Source organism: Eleutherodactylus coqui, chromosome 12 (assembly GCF_035609145.1).
Source record: "Eleutherodactylus coqui strain aEleCoq1 chromosome 12, aEleCoq1.hap1, whole genome shotgun sequence".
NCBI lineage: Eukaryota > Metazoa > Chordata > Amphibia > Anura > Eleutherodactylidae > Eleutherodactylus > Eleutherodactylus coqui.
This window is the reverse complement of record NC_089848.1, coordinates 111,673,940-111,696,153: the sequence shown is the minus strand read 5'-3', so window position 1 is coordinate 111,696,153 and position 22,214 is coordinate 111,673,940. Positions and strand designations below refer to the sequence as shown.

Genomic DNA, 22,214 nt, shown 5'->3' with positions numbered 1-22,214 from the left:
GAAACAGAATTCTGGGATGTATTAAGAAAAGCATAGAGTCTAGATCACGTGAGGTCATTATCCCCCTCTACTCTTCCTTAGTCAGACCTCATCTTGAATACTGTGTCCAGTTCTGGGCACCCCACTTTAAAAAAGACATAGACAAACTGGAGCAAATTCAGAGAAGAGTTACCAAGATGGTGAGCGGTATGCAAAATCATGTCCTATGAGGAACGGTTAAAGGATCTGGGAATGTTTAGCTTGCAGAAGAGAAGGCTGAGAGGAGACTTAATAGCTGTCTACAAATATCTGAAGGTCTGTCACAGTGCAGAGGGATCATCCCTATTCTCATTTGCACAAGGAAAGACTAGAAGTAGAGATGAGCGAGCGTACTCGGTAAGGACAGATACTCGCAAAGATTCGCGTGTCGGCGGGGGTGAGTGCTATGTTGCGGGAGTGAGCAGGAGGGAGTGGGGGGGGGGAGAGAGATCTCCCCTGCCGCCCCCCGCCGGCACCCGAATCTTTTCGGGCGAGCAGGCAGGTACTTGGTAAGGACGATACTCACTCGAGTATCTGTCCTGACAGAGTACGCTCGCTCATCTCTAACTAGAACCAATGGGATGAAACTGAAAGGGAGGAGACACAGATTAGATATCAGACAGTAAGGGTGATCAATGAGTGGAGCAGGTTACCAGGGGAGCTGGTGAGTTCTCCTTCAATGGAAGCTTCAGAGGCCGGACAGACATCTATCTGGGATGATTTAGTAAATCCTGCAGTGAGTAGTAGGGGGTTAGACCCAATGATTCTAGAGGTCCCTTCCAACTCTACCATTCTATGATTCTATGAACATGCTTTGTGGACGTAAAACAGTAAGATATGTCAATGCGCATGCAAAAAACGCATTGTTTATTCCAAAAATACGCTGCGTTCAGGCAAGTGCAAATACGCATACACTGGTGGGAAGGGGGCTTAAATAAAATAGCAGTCCACATAATAGGTGATAAGTCTTATTGGGGAAGGGACTCACTGCTAAGCACTTGCACTCAGCTCCTGTACCTCCAGCAGTTCCAGTGAAAATGAAGACAATGCACTGTGCATGTTCGGCTGCTGCTCCATTCAATCTCCTCCTTACTGCACTGAACGCAAAGGGGACGCAAAACCCCATTCTCAGGTACAGTTGGGTCTTAACAGCGATCAGACTTTTATCACCTGTGCTGCAGATAGGTGATAAGTGTCGATCTTGCGACAGCCCCTTTAGGATGAGTTTACACATATTTGGTTTGTTGCAGATTATCATCATGGATCTGAAGAAGATTTCACCCATTATATCGAAAGTGTAAAGGCCCTTTTACACGCAATGATTATCACTAGAGATGAGCAAGCACACTCGTCCGAGCTTGGTGCTCGCTCTAGTATTAGGGTACTCCAGATGCTCTTTACTCAAGACGAGCACCACGCGGTACTCAAGTAAATTCCATTTCCTTCCCCGCATGTTTAGCACCATTTTCTAGCCAATAAACATGCAGGGAAGGCATTACCACTTCCTCCTGTGATGTGCCAGCCCTATCCCACCCACCTACAGTGAGTGGCTGGTGAGATCAAGTGACCGCCGAGTACTTAAAGCGGTCCCGCCCGCGGCTCGCCTCAGACACACACTGGCAGAGATTAGGGAAAGTGCTGCTGCTCATTCAGGGATAGTATTAGTGTAGGATCCTGTCCTCAAGAACCCCAACGATCCTTCTTAAGGCTACATCTGACCGTGTGCATTACTGTTGTGGCTGGCTGGGAGCAGTTTTGCACAAACTTTTTCTTTTCCATCTCGGGCTGCGCTGGCCATTACAGCTATAGCGTTCTCAGTCTGCAGTCTATTATACAGAGTATAGGGAAAGTGCTGCTGCTGATATAGGGAAAGTGTTAGCAGAGGTTCTGTCTTCAAGAACCCCAACGGTCCTTCTTAGGGCTACATCTGACCGTGTGCATTTTACTTGGTGGCTGCTGGGAGTTGTAGTGCTCCCATTATTGTATTACGCAGCTAGGCCTGTTTGCAGCCTTTCATCATATTTTTTCTGCCTGGATTGTGCAGTAAAATACCACTCTCACCATGAAAGTGCATGCACATAATTCCTAGCCTGCAGCTGCGAACATACTTATTTATACTGTTCTCTGTCTGGAGTAAATTAGACACAGAGCGTTGGACCACAGGCATTTCTAGAGGCAAAGCTGTTCTATACACTATATAGCCTGTATCGTCTGTGAAAAAAAACAAAATCTCCTTCTTAGGGCTACATCTCACCATGTGCATTTTACTTGGTGGCTGCTGGGAGTTGTAGTGCTCCTATTATTGTATTACACAGCTAGGCCTGTTTGCAGCCTTTCGTCATATTTTTTTCTGGCTGGATTGTGCAGTAAAATACCACTCTCACCGTGAAAGTGCACGCACATAATTCTTAGCCTGCAGCTGCCAACAAACTTATTTATACCGTTCTGTGTCTGCAGTGAATTAGACAGCGGTCTCACCGCAAAACAGTACCGTAATTTTACCAGGGCCACTGCAAAGTCTTTCAGCTGAGCCACTGTGCAGAGCGTCTCACAATACCATTTCTGTTGGTGGGGTTGAGATCGCCACAGTTACCAGCACTATCCACTGGCTTTAGAGTCTTCTCCCACTCCACGCAGCCTCTATTATCTACAAGTCTCCGCGAGCAGTAAATTACCCCTAGGTATCAGCGCAAGACACGTGGTAGACCTTTATTACAAACAGAGCAGTGCGAGCAGGTCCTGTCGTGGATGGCAGAAAATGCATCCAGCAATGTATCGACCACCCAGTCTTCTACGCAGTCCACTACTCCCAGCTTAGGGATTGTAACTCTGAATCCTCTGGCTGCTGCTCGTCCTTCCTCCCAGCCTCCTCACTCCATGAAAATGTCATATTCTGATGACCAGGCAGACTCCCAGGAACTGTTCTCGGGTCCCTGCCATGAGTGGGAAAAAACAGTTCCTGAGGAGTTTGTCCTGACCGATGCCCAACCTTTGGAAAGTTCCTGGAGTCCGGGTTTTGAGGCGGGGGACTTCCGGCAACTGTCTCAAGAGCTTTCAGTGGGTGAGGAGAATGATGATGATGAGACACAGTTTTCTATCAGTAATAATGAAAAGAAAAATGCTGCTTTTGCGCTCGTCGGGATAAAAGACGAAAAAATGTAAATATACTTAAATTTATTTACATAAATGAGAGCGACGCGTTTCGGCGAATGCAATCGCCTTTTTCAAGCTCTAAAATGAACATACATACGTGTATAACATAGCAGATATTCATATAAATATCTGTTATGTTATACATGTATGCATGTTCGTTTTAGAGCTTGAAAAAGGCGATTGCATTCGCCGAAACGCGGCGCTCTCATTTATGTAAATAAATTTAAGTATATTTACATTTTTTTGTCTTTTATCCCAACGAGCGCAAAAGCAGCTTTTTTCTTTTCATTATTGTGGTTCATCAAGCATCTACGGGTGTTTGTCTGCTGGATACCTTTTTTTGCTGTTCGCCGTCTTGCCGCGGATGTGGGATTAAAAGAACTTGCTTAAAAGCCTTCCTGGACATCGGTGCTGACGAGGTTTATCGGGCTGATTTCCCCGTCAGGTACCAGGTGAGTTTAGACCGATTAATTTTATGATAACACATTATTCACCTGGCGCATCCCTGATCTAGTAGTCTATCAGTGAGGTAGTAGTAAGGGCAGTAAGTCCGAGGGAGGAGTGCACAGAGGATTCAGAGGAAGAACAGCTGGACGATGAGGTGACTGACCCCACCTGGTTTGCTAAGCCTACTGCGGACAGGGCTTCAGAGGGGGAGGCAGGTGCAGCAGCAGGACAGCTTGGAAGAGGCAGTGGAGTGGCCAAGGGTAGAGTCAGGGCCAGAGTGAAGAATCCCCCAACTGTTTCCCAAAGCACCCCCTCGCACCAAGCCTCCGTGCAGAGGGCTAGGTGTTCAAAGGTGTGGATGTTTTTCAGTGAGAGCGCAAATGACCGACGAACAGTGGTGTGCAACCTATGTCGCACCAAGATCAGCCAGGGAGCCACCACTACCAGCCTCACCACCACCAGCATGCGCAGGCATATGATGGCCAAGCACCCCACAAAGTGGGACGAAGGCCGTTCACTGCCTCCGGGTCACACCACTGCCTCTTCACCTGTGCCCCAACCTGCCACTCAGATCCAACCCCCCTCTCAGGACACAGGCAGGATCGCCTCCCGGCCTGCACCCACACCCTCACCTCCACTGTCCTCTACCCTATCCAGCAATGTCTCTCAGCGCAGCATTCAGCTGTTGCTAGCGCAAGCGTTGGAGCGAAAGCGCAAATGCGCCACCACGCACCCGCACGCACAAGCTTTAAACGTGCACATTGCCAAATTAATCAGCCTGCACATGCTGCTGTACAGGCTTGTGGAAACGGAGGCTTTCAAAAACATGATGGCGGCAGCGGTTCCACACTACTCGGTCCCCATTTGCCACTATTTTTCCCGGTGTGCTGTCCCAGCCCTGCACCTGCACGTCTCCCGCAACATAAATCGTGCCCTCACCAACGTGGTTACTGGGAAGGTCCACTTAACTATGGACACGTGGACAAGTACTGGCGGGCAAGGCCACTATATCTCCCTGACGGCACATTGGGTGAATTTGTTGGAAGCTGGGACCAAGTCAGAGCCTGGGACCACACACGGCCTACCTACACCCAGAATAGCGGGTCCTATCTCGGTGCTGGTATCTGCGGCGGTTTATGCCACCTCCACTAAACCCTCCCCCTTCCCCCTCCTGCTCCTCCTACGCAACCTCTATCTCTCAATTAAGAAGTGTGAGCAGCATGTCGCCAGCAGTCGGTGTCACGCGGCGCGGCAGCACAGTGGTGGGCAAGCATCAGCAGGCCATGCTGAAACTACTCAGCTTAGGTGACAAGAGGCACATGGCCCCCGAACTGTTGCAGGTTCTGACAGAGCAGACCAACCTCTGGCTTTCGCCGCTGAGCCTCCAACCGGGCATGGTTGTGTGTGACAACGGCCGTAACCTGGTGGCGGCTCTGCAGCTCGGCAGCCTCACACACGTGCCATGCCTGGCCCACATCTTCAATCTGGTGGTTCAGCGGTTTCTTAAAAACTACCCTCACTTGTCTGACCAGCATGCCAGGGTGCGCCGCGTCTGTGGCCATTTCCGCAAGTCCACCACGGACGCTGCCACCCTGAGGACCTTGCAACATCGGTTTAATCTGCCAGAGCACCGACTGCTGTGCGGCGTGCCCACACGGTGGAATTCTATGCTGCACATGTTGGCCAGGTTCTATGAGCAGCATAGAGCAATAGTGGAATACCAACTCCAACATGGGCGGCGTAGTGGTAGTCAGCCTGCCCAATTCTTTACCAAGGAGTGGGCCTGGATAGCAGATATCTGCCAGGTCCTCGGAAATTTTGAGTAGTCTACCCAGATGGTGAGCGGCGATGCTGCAATCATTAGCGTCACCATTCCTCTGCTATGCCTGCTGAGAAGTTCGCTGCAAAGCATAAAGGCCAATGCTTTGCGGTTGGAACAGGAGACGGGGGATGACAGTATGTCGCTTGATAGCTAGACCACCCTCATGTCTATATCTCAGCGCGTTTTGGAGGAGGAGGAGGGGTAGGAGCAGGAGGAGGAGGGGGAAAAGACAGCTGGGCACACTGCAGAGGGTAATCATGCTGCTTGTCTCTCATCTGTTCAGCATGTATGGGCTGTGGAGGAGAAGGAGGTGGAGGAGGAAGAGGATCCTGAAAGTCATCTTCCTAGTCAGGACAGCCATGTCTTGCGTACTGGTACCCAGGCACACATGGCTGACTTCATGTTAGGCTGCCTTTCTCGTGACCCTCGCGTTAGACGCATTCTGGCCAACACGGATTACTGGGTGTACACCCTTCTCGACCCATGGTATAAGGAGAACCTTTCCACTCTCATTCCCGAAGAGGAAAGGGGTACAAGACTGATGCAATACCACAGGGCCCTGGTGGACAAAGTGATGCTAAACTTCCCATCTGACAGTGCTAGCAGCAGAAGATGCAGTCCCGAGGGCCAAGTAGTAGAGAAGGCGCAGAGATCAGGCAGCATGTACAGCACAGGCAGGGGAACACTCTCCAAGGCCTTTGCTAGCTTTATGGCTCCCCAGCAAGACTTATCCCCACTCCCCAGTCAAGGCTGAGTCAGAGGGAGCACTGTAAAAAGATGGTGAGGGAGTACATAGCCGATGGTACCACTGTCCTCTGTGATGCCTCTGCTCCATACAACTATTAGGTGTCAAAGCTGGACATGTGGCACGAACTTGCGCTGTACGCCCTGGAGGTGCTGGCTTGCCCTGCCGCTAGCGTCTTGTCAGAGAGGGTGTTTAGTGCAGCTGGGGGAATCATCACAGATAAGCGTACCCGCTTGTCAACTGCCAGTGCTGACATGCTGACACTCGTAAAGATGAACAAAGCCTGGATTTCCCCAGACTTCTCTTCTCCACCGGCGGAGAGCAGCGGAACCTAAAGATTCTTTTCGCTGCAACCGGAGAAATAAGTATTCTCTATCACCGGAAAAAAGGGGGAATTGGCTTTGTCAATCACTCTTGGATATTAGTCCTCCTCCTCCTCCTCCTCCTACTCCTCCTCCTGAAACATCATGTCATCACGCTGAACTGCTAATTTTTCTGCGGCCCAAAAAGCTCTTCTTACAATTTTTTTACAATTCTTCAAAGTTTCAAAAGTATTGATACTTTAACAGAAACCAATTTTTTTCACAGGGCTGCCTCCAGGCTCTGTTGAAAATTAAGCAACAGCGATCTGTATCTTTAAAAAATATTTCTGGGTTTCACCTGCCCTCTTGGTTCAGAAATTTTTCAGGGGTACACTTGTACTCTTGGTATACTAATTTTTCTGGCCCTTGCCTATACTCTTATCTAACAAAATTTTCAGGACTTCGCCTACACTAAAGGTACACCAATGTTTCAGGGGTTCACCTATACTCTTGGTACAGAAATGTTACTGGGGTCTGCCTATACGTCTGCTACGAAAATGTTACTGGGGTCTGTCAATACTGTTACTACAGAAATGTTACAGGGGTCTGCCTATACTTCTGCTACATTAATGTTACTGGGGTGTGCCTATACTTCTACTACAGAAATGTTACAGGGGTCTGCCTATACTTCTGCTACAGAAATGTTACAGGGGTCTGCCCATACTTGTGCTACAGAAATGTTACAGAGGTCAGCCTATACTTGTGCTACAAAAAAGTTGCAGGGGTCTGCCTATACTTCTGCTACAGAAATGTTACAGGGGTCTGCCTGTACGTTTACAACAGAAATGTTACTAGGGTCTGCCTATACTTCTGCTACAGAAATGTTACTGGGGTCTGTCTATACTGTTACTACAGAAATGTTACTGGGGTCTGCCTATACTTCTGCTACAGAAATTTTACTGGGGTGTGCCTATACTTCTACTACAGAAATGTTACAGGGGTCTGCCTATACTTCTGCTACAGAAATGTTACAGGGGTCTGCCTATACTTTTACAACAGAAATGTTACTGGGGTCTGCCAACACTTCTGCCACATACATTTTACATGGATCTACCTATACTTCTGCTACAGAAATGTTAATGGGGTCTGTCTATACTTCTGCCACATAAATGTTACAGGGGTCTGCCTATACTTCTGCCACATAAATGTTACAGGGGTCTGCCTATACTTCTGCCACATAAATGTTACAGGAGTCTGCCTATACTTCTGCTACATAAATGTTACAGGGGTCTGCCTATACTTCTGCTACAGAATTGTTACTGGGGTCTGCTATACTTTTGTCACATAAATGTTACAGGGGTCTGCCTATACTTCTGCTACAGAAATATTACAGGGGTCTGCCTATACTTTTACAACAGAAATGTTACTGGGGTCTGCCTATACTTCTGCTACAGAAGCGTTACTGGGGTCTGTCTATGCTGTAACTACAGAAATGTTACTGGGGTCTGCCTATACTTCTGGTACAGAAATGTTACAGGGGTCTGCCTATACCTTTGCTACAGAAATGTTACTGGGGTCTGCCTATACTTCTGCTACAGAAATGTTACTGGGGTCTGCCTATACTTCTACTACAGAAATGTTACTGGGGTCTGCCTATACTTCTGCTACGGAAATGTTACTGGGGTCTGTTTACACCTTTGCTACAGGAATGTTACAGGGGTCTGTCTATACTATTGGTGCACAAAGTCTTCCCATTGCGGTGTTTTACCTATCTGGCACAAATACACTGACTGATTAGGGCATGAATTGTGGGCCGAGGCCAACATGTATTTTCTCTCGTGTTACCACAGTTATCCGCGGCACTGGCTTGGGCCAAACAAGAGGAGCGATACCACACTAATGAGACGTTCACAGCTGCACTAGCATCGGAGTCCGCTTCATGCCCGCGATTGCTGAGGGTTTGTGCAGAGGCCTATGTCCTCGGCGCAGTGAAAGTCTGCCATGTTTGGGCACTCTGATTTCTTCATGGTTCATGTCTTGGGGTTCCTTGGACTCACCTATGCTGTGGGTGCACACAGACTTCCCATCGCGGTGTTTTACCTGTCTGGCACAAAGAAACTGACTGACTTGGGTAGGGTGCAGAGTACAGATGGCTTTCCCCTTACGTTGTCGATGAGGTATCCGGCACCCAAACAGAATGAGTAGTGTATGGACACATGGATTCCCCATTGCTATGTCACTCGCAGCACCTTGGGCCACACAAGGTGTTTGCTGGGACTGAGCCTGACCCAGGGCCTGCTCACATACTTCCCACACAGAGTATTGCTGCATTGTGGAGATGTGTAGAAGTGCTGGGCTGGCACCCGAGTCCCCTTTATGCCCACGTTTGTGGCTCATGACAATTTTGTGACAGAGGTGGCACGGGATTGGAATGATGATCGTACGTCAATTTATCATCGATTCTCAACAGCATTGTGGGCTATCGCCCCCCCATCCTTTTAAAGAGGGTCGCTGCCTGGCCCTGCCAACCCTCTGCAGTGTGTGCCTCCGGTTCCTCCTCAACGCAGACGCACTTAGAAATAGACATGAGGGTGGTGTAGCTATGATGCAAGCATGTGGCATGAGGGCAGCTGAAGGCTGCGCAGGAAAACTTTTGTGTGCGCTGTGGACGCAGGGTGGTGTGGGGGGTTGGGCAGCATGTAACCCAGGAGAATAGGCAGCAGTGTGACCCGCAGGCAGTGATTGTCCTTGGTTGCAGGTAGTGTGGTGCTTAGCTAAGGTGTGTCTTGCTAATGAGGGTTAGTCCGAAGTAAAAATTGTTAGGGGTTAGGGGCATCGGTCATATACAAAAATGCTCGAGTCGCCCATTGACGTCAATGGGGTTCGGTACTCGAAACGAGCTCTCGAGCATCATGGAAAGTTCGACTCGAGCAACAAGCACCGGAGCATTTTGGTGCTCGCTCATCTCTAATTATCATTCAAAATTCATTCAAATGCGCAAAAATTAGCGATAATAGTTACATGCCAACACGGGCATCGTGAACTTTGTTTGAACGATGGATTTTAGTTCACTTTATATCCATTGTTCAGACGCTGAAAGACTGAGCAAATACATTTCATTTGAATGTATTTCGCCCATCTTTCAAAAGACTGCACTATGTTATCCCTGCAACATGTTTACACTAGCCGGAGGAGAATAATGGAATGTGCTGGCAGCTGTTTGCACAACTGGGAGTGTGTTTAAGCATAAGCTTGGCTCTGTAAACAGCTCCTGGAGATCGTTTTACATGCAAAATGTTGTTTGAAAGATTATCTTTCCATGTAAACGGGCCTTAAATTCTACTGCAGATCCACACCAAAATCTGCCCAAAATCAGCTGTGTGAAAGTGAACTTTACGAGATTCTCCGCTTTGAACAATCCCTGCTTGTTAGAAGTGTACCTTGACAATATAACAGTAAGCAGATCACAAAGTATCCCCCATGTGATTAGCTGTGATCCATACAGAAAACTGTCTGGGTTTAATTTCCCTGTGGCACCACCGCAAGGAAAATGAACCATTACACAGTCCCACAGTTTCTGGGGATCTTTTAAAATTATGTCCAATCTACTGGATTTACCAGAGGTGACTCCAATCAATGTATAGAAACATCTCAAAGATGATCAAGAGAAATGGGAAGCCCCCAGAGCTAAGTTATAAGTGTCATACTAGAAGGTGTGAATACTTATGTCAATACAAAATATTACAATTTAATTTAAAAAAAAAACATAGGTAACATTTATAAAAATGAAAAGAGGCACGGCACATTAAGAGGTTGTCTGGTTACTAGACAACATTGCCCCTATACTACCAACTTTAATAAAACAAAAAGAGTAAAACAAAGCCCTCCTCTGCCATGGGGATCCAGCACTGTAGCCATGCCATCCCTCCTGGCATTCGTTGTGGAGATGCTGTCGCAGGAAGTCACCTAACCGCCTGCTTCACCATCTGTTTTCCTGGTATTAGCACTCACATCTTGGATGCCATGATACCAGCAGTTCAGAATGGCGCTGCTGCCTCTGATTGGCTGCAGCATGTAGATGACTTCCTGTGACATCACCTCCACAACAAACACCAAGACAATGACGGGGCTACAGCGCTGGATTCCCCAGGGTAAGTACTACACTTTTTGTTATTTTGACACGCTTGGTGGTATAGAGTCAATGTTCTCCAATAACGGGACAACCCCTTTAACATACTAATGTTGATAACACTTGATTAAAGTGCCTATACAATTATATGGTACATTGCATATTGTATATTTTATATATTTCTTATATATATATTTTATATATCTTACAGGCTGTAGAAGATTACAACAAAATCTGGGGAATAATTTGTAAAAGTGCAGTTAACCAAGATGGTCAGTCAGTAACACCGATAACCAAACCATCTCAATACCAACATGAGAAATTATTGCAGTACATCTATAAAACCATAGATCCATGTTCTATCCAGTATGTTGAAGCTCATGGTACTGGAACACCAATTGGTGACCCAATTGAAGCTGCAAGCTTAGGAAACATAATTGGAAGAAAACGTTCTAGTGGAATGAAGCCTTTGAAGATTGGATCAGTTAAAGGGAACATTGGTCACAGTGAATGTGCTTCTGGGGTTGCTGGGTTGATAAAAGTTCTTCTCATGATGCATCATGAAATTATTATTCCATCTCTACATTATTCTAAGGAAAATGGCATCAAAATCATTGAGGAATCCAATCTAGAAATTCCAACCTGCCCTGAGAAATGGCAAGAGGACAGCAAATTTGGAAGAATGGCAGGAATAAATAATTTTGGATTTGGGGGAACTAACGCTCACGTCGTTGTCAAACAATATAAACCAAAATATCCTCAATATCATTCAAAAAGACCAGTCGAACTTTTCATTTTGTCTGCAGCCTCTGAAAAATCACTTCACCTCTCTATTGAAGATACACAACAAATGTTAAGCAAGGCAACATCCTTAACTCTGGAGAACTTGGTCTACACAGCAGCTTGCAGAAGAAGTCATCTAAATCACGAATACAGAACAGGATTTTTGACCTCTTCGTTGACTCAATTAAACCAACAAATTCAAATTGTGAAAAAAGACACTGCTCCAGCTAAATCCAGTCCCCAGATTGTATTTGTGCTGTGTGGCAATGGGGTCCTTTATAAAGAGATGTGTAAGATATTTCTAGAACTTGAGCCAGTCTTCAGGAAGAAATGTGAAGAGATAGATGAGATGATTAGAGTCTACACTCCACTTTCTGTGGTACAGTTGTTGCAGAACAAGTTTGATGATTTCTCAAGACCGGATGTAGCCCAGTTACTGCTCTTTACAGTTCAGGTGTCATTAGTGTCTCTACTGAAACATTGGGGGGTGAGGGCCGACTGCATCCTCGGACACTCAGTTGGAGAAGTTGCAGCAGCTCATTGCTCTGGAATTCTCTCACTAGAAGATGCTGTCAAAGTCATTTATTACAGAAGCGCACTGCAATGCAAAGTTACTGGAGGGAAAATGTTGGTGGTTGGAAATATTAAAGTTACAGAATTGTCAAAAATAACTGCATCTTACAAGGGAAAAGTTTGCATTGCTGCTTATAACAGTCCTACTTCCTGCACAGTTTCTGGAGATGGTGAAACAATAGACCAGCTCAAGAAAAAACTGACCAAAGATTACAGTTCAAATGATATATTTCTCCATCTACTTGATGTCGGTGCTGCATACCACAGCCCCATGATGGATCCAATACTTAATGAGGTAAAAGAGACGTTGAGGGATTTACAAGAACAAAATATGGAAATTGATCTTCTTTCAACAGTGACAGGAAAACCTGCATCCAAAGGAGATTTCACCACTGGCGATTACTGGGCTAAAAATATTTCTGAACCAGTTGCCTTTCAGCAAGCTATAGAAGCTTCAGCAAGAGATAAAGAAAATGTCCTCTTTCTTGAAATCGGTCCTCGTAGAACATTACACAGCAGCATAATTGAAACATTAGGAGCCAAGACAACAGTATTATCTGCTATCGAGCCCCAAAAAGAGTATGAGACCATTTTTTCTATGCTGATTGCACTTTTTGCACATGGATACAATCCTAACTGGTGTAATGTATTTGAAGCCTATAAATCTGCTCCATCCACAATTCCAAGATACAGGTTTGATCACATCAAGCAAGATATTCAATTTGAAAAAATCAGACAGGGAAACCAAACCGCATTAAGTCCCAATCACCCATTAATCCACAGCATGAGTGAAGATTTCACTGAGTTCAGGTGTAAAATATCAAAAAAAAATACACCCTATGTCTATGAACACAAAAACATGGGCTCCGTCCTTATTCCAGGTGCACTCTATGTTGAACTGGGATTGGCAGGAGCAGCTATCAGCTTCAAACCTAAAGTGCCTTTAACTTTTCTTGAAATCAGTGTAATGTTTTCTAGGCCATGTGTTCTCCATCAGGATTCAGTAGACCTTAATGTCAAACTACATCAGAAACAAGAATATCATATACTTCATTTTGAAGTTCTAACATCACATGTTTTTGCAATGGGGCAAATAGAAAAAACTCATCGTTTACTTGACACGAGCAAAAGAATCTCAACTGAACAGATCTTCCAAAGATGTTCTACTATTTTCTCTCAACAGAGTTTTTATGACCATCTCTTTTCAATTGGATTTGAATATGGGAAGATTTACAGACTGTTGGGCGATGTTTATTATGGAAAAGATCTCAAAGAAGGGATTGCCAGAGTAAAAGTGAGTGAAGAAGTCAAAGAAACAATGTACGAGTATCACATACATCCAGTCATTTTAGATTGTTTCCTACAAGTGGCAGTTTGTGTGGGAACTTGTACCAAGGACTCTACAGTGGGCTTTCCATCATCCATAGAAAGCTTGAGGATTCTACAGCCTCTTCAAGATGAAATGATCATCTACATAAAAACAATAAAAACAACCCAGACGTACGTTGAATTATGTGGATGCTTTGTAGATAACAATGGTTCCCTTTTAGTAGAAATAAAAAGCGTTAAAATTGCGTTTCTGAATCAAACGGCAAACAAACAAGAGAAAAAATTTTTCCAAGTTAAATGGACGCAATCTTCCGAAAGCAGAGACATGCAGGAAAACAAGTCAAATATATTGGTTTATTCTGATAATTTGGGAGTTGGCGAACAATTATCAAAATATATCCAAAATGGACTGAGCTACATAACCTTCAACAGCTGGGATTCAGATCTACAGGCAGAAAAGCTCTTTAACAGTAACTGCAAAGATATTGTGTTTATGTGGGGAGTCCACAAACCTACTGAGCAATCTCTAGGCAATCCCACCCTATACCTAGCAAAGTGTTGTGATGTCTATCGCCAGCTTATTTTATCAGTGAGGCAAATAAACCCCAAGCCTACTATCCGGACGGTTACCTTCAGAACTGTTGAAGGCACAGTGGATCACATCAACCCTGGATTTGCTTTTGTTGGAATGACAAGAGCTTGTGTAATTGAAATGCCAGACATTACATTTCAGCTGATTGACGTTAGCTCCTCAAGTCCCCGAGATGTTGCGGCACTAGCCAAGGTTCTCCTAAATTATAATCCAGAGGACCATCCAGAGATCTGGATTAATGACGGTTTCATTTATACCAATGAAATAATTCCCACTGACACTGAAAAGAAAACACAGCAAATAGAATCTTTACAGCTTTCTGATCATTTTACCCTGCGCACCTCAGATCCCTACAAAATAAGGGACGTTTCTGCCGAATTTACAAATTCCACATTTTCAGAATTAAAGGGCAAAGAAATAGAGATTAATATTGACAAAATTTGTGCCCACACAGATGATTATTTTCCTGTTAGCCTTTCAAGTTGGATTTATGGATGTGCTTTGTATTGGACAACAAGTGAAAAGCATGAGCTCATTGCTCTGGATTTTGCTGGAATTGTTAGCGCAGTTGGGAAAGATGTCAAAAAAATTCAAGTTGGGGATAGAGTTGCCGTATGTTATCCAGTTGTTGCAACCTCCAAAATAAGGGTTCCCGAGAATGTTTGCTACTTGGTTAAGGAAGCAGCTGTATTAAGAAAGTCTCCCTGTATCTCTTTCTTTGTTTTAGCCTGGGAAATATTACATCACCAACTACCATGTGCAAAAAATAAACCACAACTGGCAATAGTGACATCAGATCCAAAGTCCATTTTATGCAGAGTTTTATGCAAAACAGCAGAACAAGCAGGCTGGGAAGTTGTCATATCCAATGGGAATATGATAAAAGACAAAATGTGTGTTTCTATGGTAGTTCTTCCCACAGCTGAAGGTATATCCAGAGAAGCACTCACTCAACTGCCTCTTCTTAAAAATGTCATTATCCTATCAGACCAGAAAAATGTAAAAAACCTGATACTTTACACTAGGCAAGACGTTCATGTTCATGTACTTGATTTTGCTGCTGTGCTTCACAAATCATATTTACAACGGTTTGCAAGTGCCTTACACAAATGGCTATATTCTATACCATCTGAAATCAATATTCTGGAGTCTATCACCCAACCACAATGCAATACATCTGAAGGGAAGAATTCACTGTGCAGCTACTCAACAGTTCAGACCTTACCTCTCCTTAAGCTAGACAATAGTATAACCCCAAAGATTTCTGGGTCCTCACCTGCTCAAAAGCTTTTTCAGCACTGCGGTGTTTATATAGTCACAGGTGGTCTGACTGGTCTTGGGTTTGAAACGGTGAAATTCATTCTACAGAATGGAGGTGACAACGTTGTCATTTTATCCAGACAAAATCCAACTCTTGAAATGGTGCAACAAATAGCTGAGATTGAGAAAGAAAACACAAAGATAGTCACCCTGCAATGTAACATAACTAACTATACTGAAGTCATAAAGGCCATAGATTCCATCCAAAAAACATTTCCAAGAATTCCAATCAGAGGTATCTTTCACAGCGCTGCTGATTTTCATGATGGGATTCTGCAGAATCAAAACTTGCTCTTGTTTGAGAAAGTCCTGAGTCCAAAAGTAGATGGAGCTGTGAATCTTCACCATGCTACTAAAAACATTAAACTTGACTATTTTGTTTGTTATTCATCTATGGCTTCATCAGTTGGAAATTCAGGGCAAGCAAGTTATGCTGCTGCCAACTCTTTTCTAGACGTGTTCTGTCAATACAGAAGAAATCTGGGTCTTTGTGGACAGTCGATCAGTTGGGGTGCCCTCAATCTTGGGGCATTACTCAACCAGCACAACATTCATGAACGCTTAAAAGAAAAAGGAATCCTACTATTAAATGCAGAAGAAATACGAGTTCATCTAAAGAATTGTCTTTTATTAAACAATACCCACCAAACAATTGCAAAATTAGATTTTAAAGCCATGAAGAATAATCTGGTTTCTTACATTCCGGGGCTGAAGAAAAGGTTTCACAATGTTTTGTTGGATGTAAATGAAAACTTGGAAGAAACTGCAAAGGTGAGACAATCCACCCAAAGTAAGTCTGAAAAACCTGAAGATTACCTTTTGGTAGTAGTTAGTGAGCAGACTGGTGTGAGTGCTAGTGATATCTCCATGAATACTCTTCTCAGTTCTCTGGGTGTTGATTCCATAGTCGCTATGACTATACAGAATCGCATCTTCCGAGATAAGAACATTAGAATACCTTTGGTCAACATTTTGGATCCGAATACAACAATCTCTTGGCTGGTATCAATGCTGAAAGAAGTCGACTGTGACGCTAATGAGCTTGAAAGAGAAATAATATAGGAAACAAAACTGTGACGTGGAAAATAAAAGCATCACATGTGATTTTAGTAACATACAGTACATCGATGTGAATGATTTCTTCAGTCTTGGCTTGTCCTAAAGTTAAGATGGATACACCTGTAGTTAGACAGGAAGAATAATTTGCTGGCACTTTTCATGTACTATGATGATAAATATGAATTTAAATTAACTACAAATATATAAACGGTTTATTAAAAGTATTTACATCCACTCTTTGGACTTTTTCTATTCTTATTGTGTAATAACATTAATTCATAAAGAATTACTTTTTACACTGATTAATACAAAATATGAAAATTAATCTCTTCAAAATGATCTACAGTAGCAGTCAAAAGTTTGGACACACCCTTTTCATTCCATGTTTTATTTATTCTGTGTGTTGTAGATTTATATTGAAGACATGAAAACTATGAAGGAGCACATATGGAATTAAGTAGCAAACGAAAAAGTGTGAAGCAAACCAGAATATGTTTTATATTTTAGATTCTTCAATCAACAGCTTTGCACACTCTTGCATTCTCTCAATTAGCTTTATGAGGTCCTTGTTAGGTTTTGCTGCTGGGATCTGTTGTCCTACGGGTTTCAAGGTACACACCTTCACAGGTGTGGGTGTGGAGTTTCTCCAGCCAGCCAATCACCACTGGTCTGTTACATATGAATAACAGCCTCTCTGGCTAGAGGGAGCTGTCTTCCTCGTTCCCCCTCGTGTTTGAATAAATGCATGTAGTTCTATTGATATGGCCAGTGATGTGTGCTGTGTGTCTGTGCAGGGTGCCAGACATGTGGTGTGATCAGTCCTGTTCCATTTTGGATGCATTCCAGAATGTGTTGGTGTGAACTGTGTCCTCTGCGGCTGGATTGTTTACCATCTTTGGGCGAGCTAGGTCCTCAGGTTCAAGCGTGGGGCCGTCCCTAACAGGATGATGACCCCACATGCAGGCAGGATTCTTGTAGAAGTTGTCTTGTCAGAGTAGGGACCTGCGAGACAACGAGGATCCTTGAAGTGGGCTCATGGGCTAAGTGAATTGGCCAATTCACGAACTAATACCACGTACTTTTATACCTTTTTTTATCTGGTTATGTGTTCAGGTACATATGCTTGCTATGTGTGTATTTGTTTAGCATCACAGGTTAAACAGCCAGCGCGTCTTGTGTAGACCAGACAGTTGTCACCTGAAATGGCTTTCCAATAGTCTGGAGGTAATTCCCATAAGTGCTGAGCATTTGTTGACTGCTTTTCCTTCGCTCTGAGGTCCAACTCATCCCAAACCATCTCAATTAGGTTTAGGTTGGGTTATTATGGAAGCCATGTCATCTGGTGCAGCACTCTCTTTCTTGATCAAATGGCCTTTACATAGCCTAGAGGGCTTTTTGGGGACATTGTCCTGTCGAAAAGCAAATGATGTTTCCGTTAAGTGCAAAACCGATAGGGTAGTATGTTGATGCCAAATGCTTCTGGTAAGTGTGCCTTGAAATTTTAAGAAATCACCAACAATGTCGCCAGCAAAGCACCCACACAATCACACCTCTTTCTTTATGCTTCATGGTGTGAACAACACATGTAGAAACCATCTGCTCACCTATTCTGTGTCTTACAAACATATGACAGTTAGAACCAAAAATCTCATGAGGTCAAAGTACAGATTTCCACTGGTCTAATGGCCATTTCTTGTATTTCTTGCCCTAAGAAATTCCCTTCTTCTTAATGTTTCTCAGTATTTTATGGTAGAAACAATCTTTCTCTTAAAACAATGTTTCAACCATAAAGGCCTGATTCTCGCAGTCTCCTCTGAACAACTGATGTGATATGTGTCTGCTACTTGATCTCTGTGAAGCATTTATGTGGGCTCTAATCTGAGGTGCTGGTAATTTACTGTTTCTGAGGCTGGTAACTCTAAAGAACTTCTCCGCTGCAGCAGAGGTAACTGTTGGTCTTCCTTTTCTGGCACGGCCCTCATGAGAGGTAGTTTGATCGAAGCGTTTCATGAAAACACTTGAGGGTACCATCAATGCTCTTGACGTTTTCTGGACTGATTGACCTTAAGTCTTAACCCTTTCCAATCCAATTTGTATCCAGATTTTCCTAGGGGGCTTTCTCTTTTTCTACCATTACACAACGGCGCTATATGCTGGCTAAAGCAAGTACTGCATGAGGTGACACATTGGATAGGCTCCGACAGCAGAGAGGCAGAGAGAACCCCAACAGACATCTTCCAACATTGGAGCTGTACAGTCTTAAATCATAATGTCTTTAGACGTCAGACAGTGGATTGTAAAGGGTTAAAGTAATGATGGATTGTCGTTTCTCTTTACCGAGTTGAGTGGTTCTTGCCATAATGTGGATTATAACAGTAGTTGAATAGGGCTAAACACTCTAAGGAACTGTGTACCAACCCAAACTCTGCACAACAAAACTGGTTGGCTCAAACACATTAAGAAGGGAAGAAATTCCACAAATGAACTCAACAAGGCATGTCTGTTAACATTCCAGGTGACGATCTCATGAAGCTGATTGAGAGAATACCCAGATTGTGCCAAGTTGCAATCAAAGCAAAAGGATACTACTTTTGAAGAACGTAAACTCTAAAACCTTATCTGTTTTAAGACTTTTTTTTGTTTACTACTTAATTCCATCTGGGTTCGTTCATAGTTTTTGTGTCTTCAATATGAATCTACAATTTAGAAAAGAAAGAAAAAAAGGAAAAACTATGGAATCAAAAGGTGTGTCTAAACTGGTACGTGTACAGAATTGCGTCACAAAATTATGACCACTATCCAATATCCAGAGTAACTGCCATGTGTCACACGGACAGCAGCTAGACGGGCTGGGTGTAATTCAGTAAGGTGCTGTTAGGTGGCCTCAGGTCTCTGTAGCCATGCTGACTGCAGTGTGGTCCGCAGTTGCTGGACAATGCGTGGGAGAGGATCCATAGACCAAGGTGGTTCCACAATGGGTTCAAGTCTAGGGAATTGAGTAACCAGGGAAGTACTTGGAAGTTTTGGCCATGCTCTTCCAAACACTGTCAGACATTTCTAGCTATGTGACATGTTGCACTGTCTTGCGGGAAGATCCCATCTTCCCCAGGTAGGGCAAACAGCCTACATGAGTGTACGTAATCTGCAAGGATGGATTCATTACCAAATCCCTATGGGATGAGTCGACCCAGAGAATGCCATGAAAAAATTCTCCAGACCAAAATGCTGCCGCCATCAGCTTGTGTTCTTCCAGCAGTGGTTTCAGGGTGTTAGTTCTCTAATATTTCTCACCTGATACACCAGGGTCCATCCATTCAATGAAGCAGAAGACATGCATGACTCATCAGAGAAGGCAACAATTTGCCAACCAGGGGTGGTCCGATTGTGATACAGCCATCAAAATTGAAGCCTTTACTTCAGATGCTCCTTTGTTAGCATAGGCATAGTGACCAACCATATGCAATAGGATTTGCTGAACTGTTTTAGACAAACATTTGTCAGCCCCCTGGTTCATTTTCATTGTGAGCTGCTCCACTATAGTGTATTATTGCCTTGCCTTCATCACAGGTGACTAAATAAATTGTGCGATGTGTTTTTGTGGCCTCATTGAAAACAATGGGTGAGTTGTTCCGAGGGAAAGCCCAATGATGGGACATGCAACAATTTTTCCCGCGCCGTTATGTAATGCGGATAAAAAAAAATTGCTCATGTTTATTACATGTATATTCAAAAGAAATTGGGTTCATATTCGTGCGAGATTTGTGTCTCTCGCAACGCACAAATGTTGCACGATTCTCTCGGCTGTGTGAAGCAAGCCTATCAAAAGAAAAAGTTCTCTCTTTTCCTGGCCCCAATACAGGCATTAGTGATCCTATTCAATTACACTTTCTCCAGTCTTTCTGCCTGGCTGTCACTACTCATCTACTAAAACATTTAATCTCCATTTTTCATATCTTTTCCTCCACTTTTACATTAGGCTGCTATAATTCCATTACTAAAATCCAAACAAGAAAACGCTTGTATAGAGCTGGCCTTAGGTTGGTGCCCTGTGTGGTACCTTCTACTGACCTGCCATTATGGTGTGTCAGTAAGAACATTCATTGCATAAATAATGTAACGATCAAGTGCAGGTTCGGAGCCTATTGTGACCCATGCGTCCGGGTAGCGTGGTCAGGAGAAGTTAGAGGCTGGTACACAGGTAATCTTGGTTGTGGTACAAAGGAGCTTGCTGGTAGCAGAGTTGGGGGATGCCAGAAGTACACAGATAATCTCGATTGAGGTACAAGGGAGCAGGCAGGTAGCAGAGTTGGGGAAAGCCAGAGGTTGGTACAAAGAAACAGTTATTTGTAGAAGGAGGAGTAGGAAGAAGAGGAGCTTGACTACAGGCTGGGATCTCAATAATAAATAGTGTCCCCTTACATTGGTCTCAGTAGTAACAGTGGCCCCCACAGTGGCCCCAGTAGTAATATTGGCCCCGGTAGCAATATTGGCCCTCAGAGTGGCCTCAGTAGTAATATTGACCCATATAGTTGTCTCAGTAGTAATAGTAACCTAATATTGGCCTCAGTAGTGATAGTGTCCCCTTACATTGCTCCCGGTAGTAATAGTGGCCCCCACAGTGACCCCAGTAGTAATAGTGGCCCCTATAGTGGCCCAGTAGTAAAAATGGCCCCCACAGGGGCCTCAGTAGTAATAGTGGCCCCCACAGTGGCCTCAGCAGAAATAGTGACCCCTATATTGGCCACAGTAGCAATAGTGACCCCACCAGTGGCACCAGTAGTAATAGTAAACCCACAGTGGCCTCAGTAGTAATAGTGACCCCAAAATGGCCACAGTAGTAATAGTGTCCCGCACAGTGGCCTCAGTAGTAATTGTGTCCCCCACAGTGGCCTCAGCAGAAATAGTGACCCCTATATTGGCCTCAGTAGCAATAGCAACCCCCACAGTGGCCCTAGTAGTAATAGTAACCCCACAGTGGCTTCATTAGTAATATTGACCCCCCACAGTGGCACCAGTACCAACAGTGTCCCCCACAGGGGCCTCAGTAATAATAGTGTCCTCCCCAGTGGCCTCAGCAGTAATAGTGAACCCCACAGTAGATTCAGTTTTAATACTGCCCCCCAGAGTGGCCCCAGTAATAATAGTGTTCCCGACACTAGCCTCAGTAGTAATGGTGACCCCCCACAGTGGTCCCAGCAGTAAAAGTGAATCCACAGTGGCCCCAGTACTAATAGTGGCCCCAGAGTGGCCCCAGTAGTAATAGTGACCCTTACAGTGGCAATATTGACCCCCCCCCCCCAGAGTGGTCCCAATACTAATAGTGTCCATTTACATTGATCCCAGTAGTAACCGTGTCCCCCACAGTGGCCCCAGTACTAATAGTGACCCCCGCAGTGGCCTCAGCAGTAATAGTGATCCCCACAGTGGCATCAGTTGTAATAGTGACCCTACAGTGGCCCCAGTAGTAATAGTAACCCCCCAAAGTGGCCCCAGTAATAATAGTGAGCCCACCGTGGCCTCAGTAGTTATAGTGTCCCCCACCATGGCCTCAGTAGTAATTGTAACCCATATATTAGCCACAGTAGTAATAGAGTCCCATTACATTGGTCCCAGTAGTAATAGTGGACGCCACATTAGTAATAGTGTCCCCTAAAGTGGACACAGTAGTAATAGTGATCCCCACATTGGCCCCAGTAGTAAGGAACCCCAATATTGGCCTCAGTAGTAATAGTGACCCCCACAGTGGCCGCAGTAGTAATATTGTCCCTCGCGGTGGCCCAAGTAGTAAGTGTCCCCTTACATTAGTCCCAGTAGTATAGTGTCCCCTAAAGTGTCCCCAGCAGTATTAGAGTCCCCCACAGTGGCCTCAGTACTAATAGTGTTCCCCATAGTGGCCTCAGTAGTAATAATGTCCCTTATATTGGCCTCAGCAGTTATAGTGG

The 22,214-nt window shown here is 44.5% G+C and overlaps 1 protein-coding gene across 3 annotated transcripts in view; it reads left to right on the top strand.

Moving 5' to 3' along the window:
* LOC136586635 (mycocerosic acid synthase-like polyketide synthase) overlaps nucleotides 1-16,485 on the top strand; it is a 47,671-nt gene extending 31,186 nt beyond the window's left edge. For all 3 annotated transcript variants that reach the window (XM_066584789.1, XM_066584787.1, XM_066584788.1), the window contains exon 7: nucleotides 10,828-16,485. In XM_066584789.1, the coding sequence (XP_066440886.1) occupies nucleotides 10,828-16,275 (5,448 nt within the window). In that variant the 3' untranslated portion in view covers nucleotides 16,276-16,485. The remainder of the gene's footprint in view (nucleotides 1-10,827) is intronic.
* The last annotated feature ends 5,729 nt before the right edge of the window (nucleotides 16,486-22,214 follow it).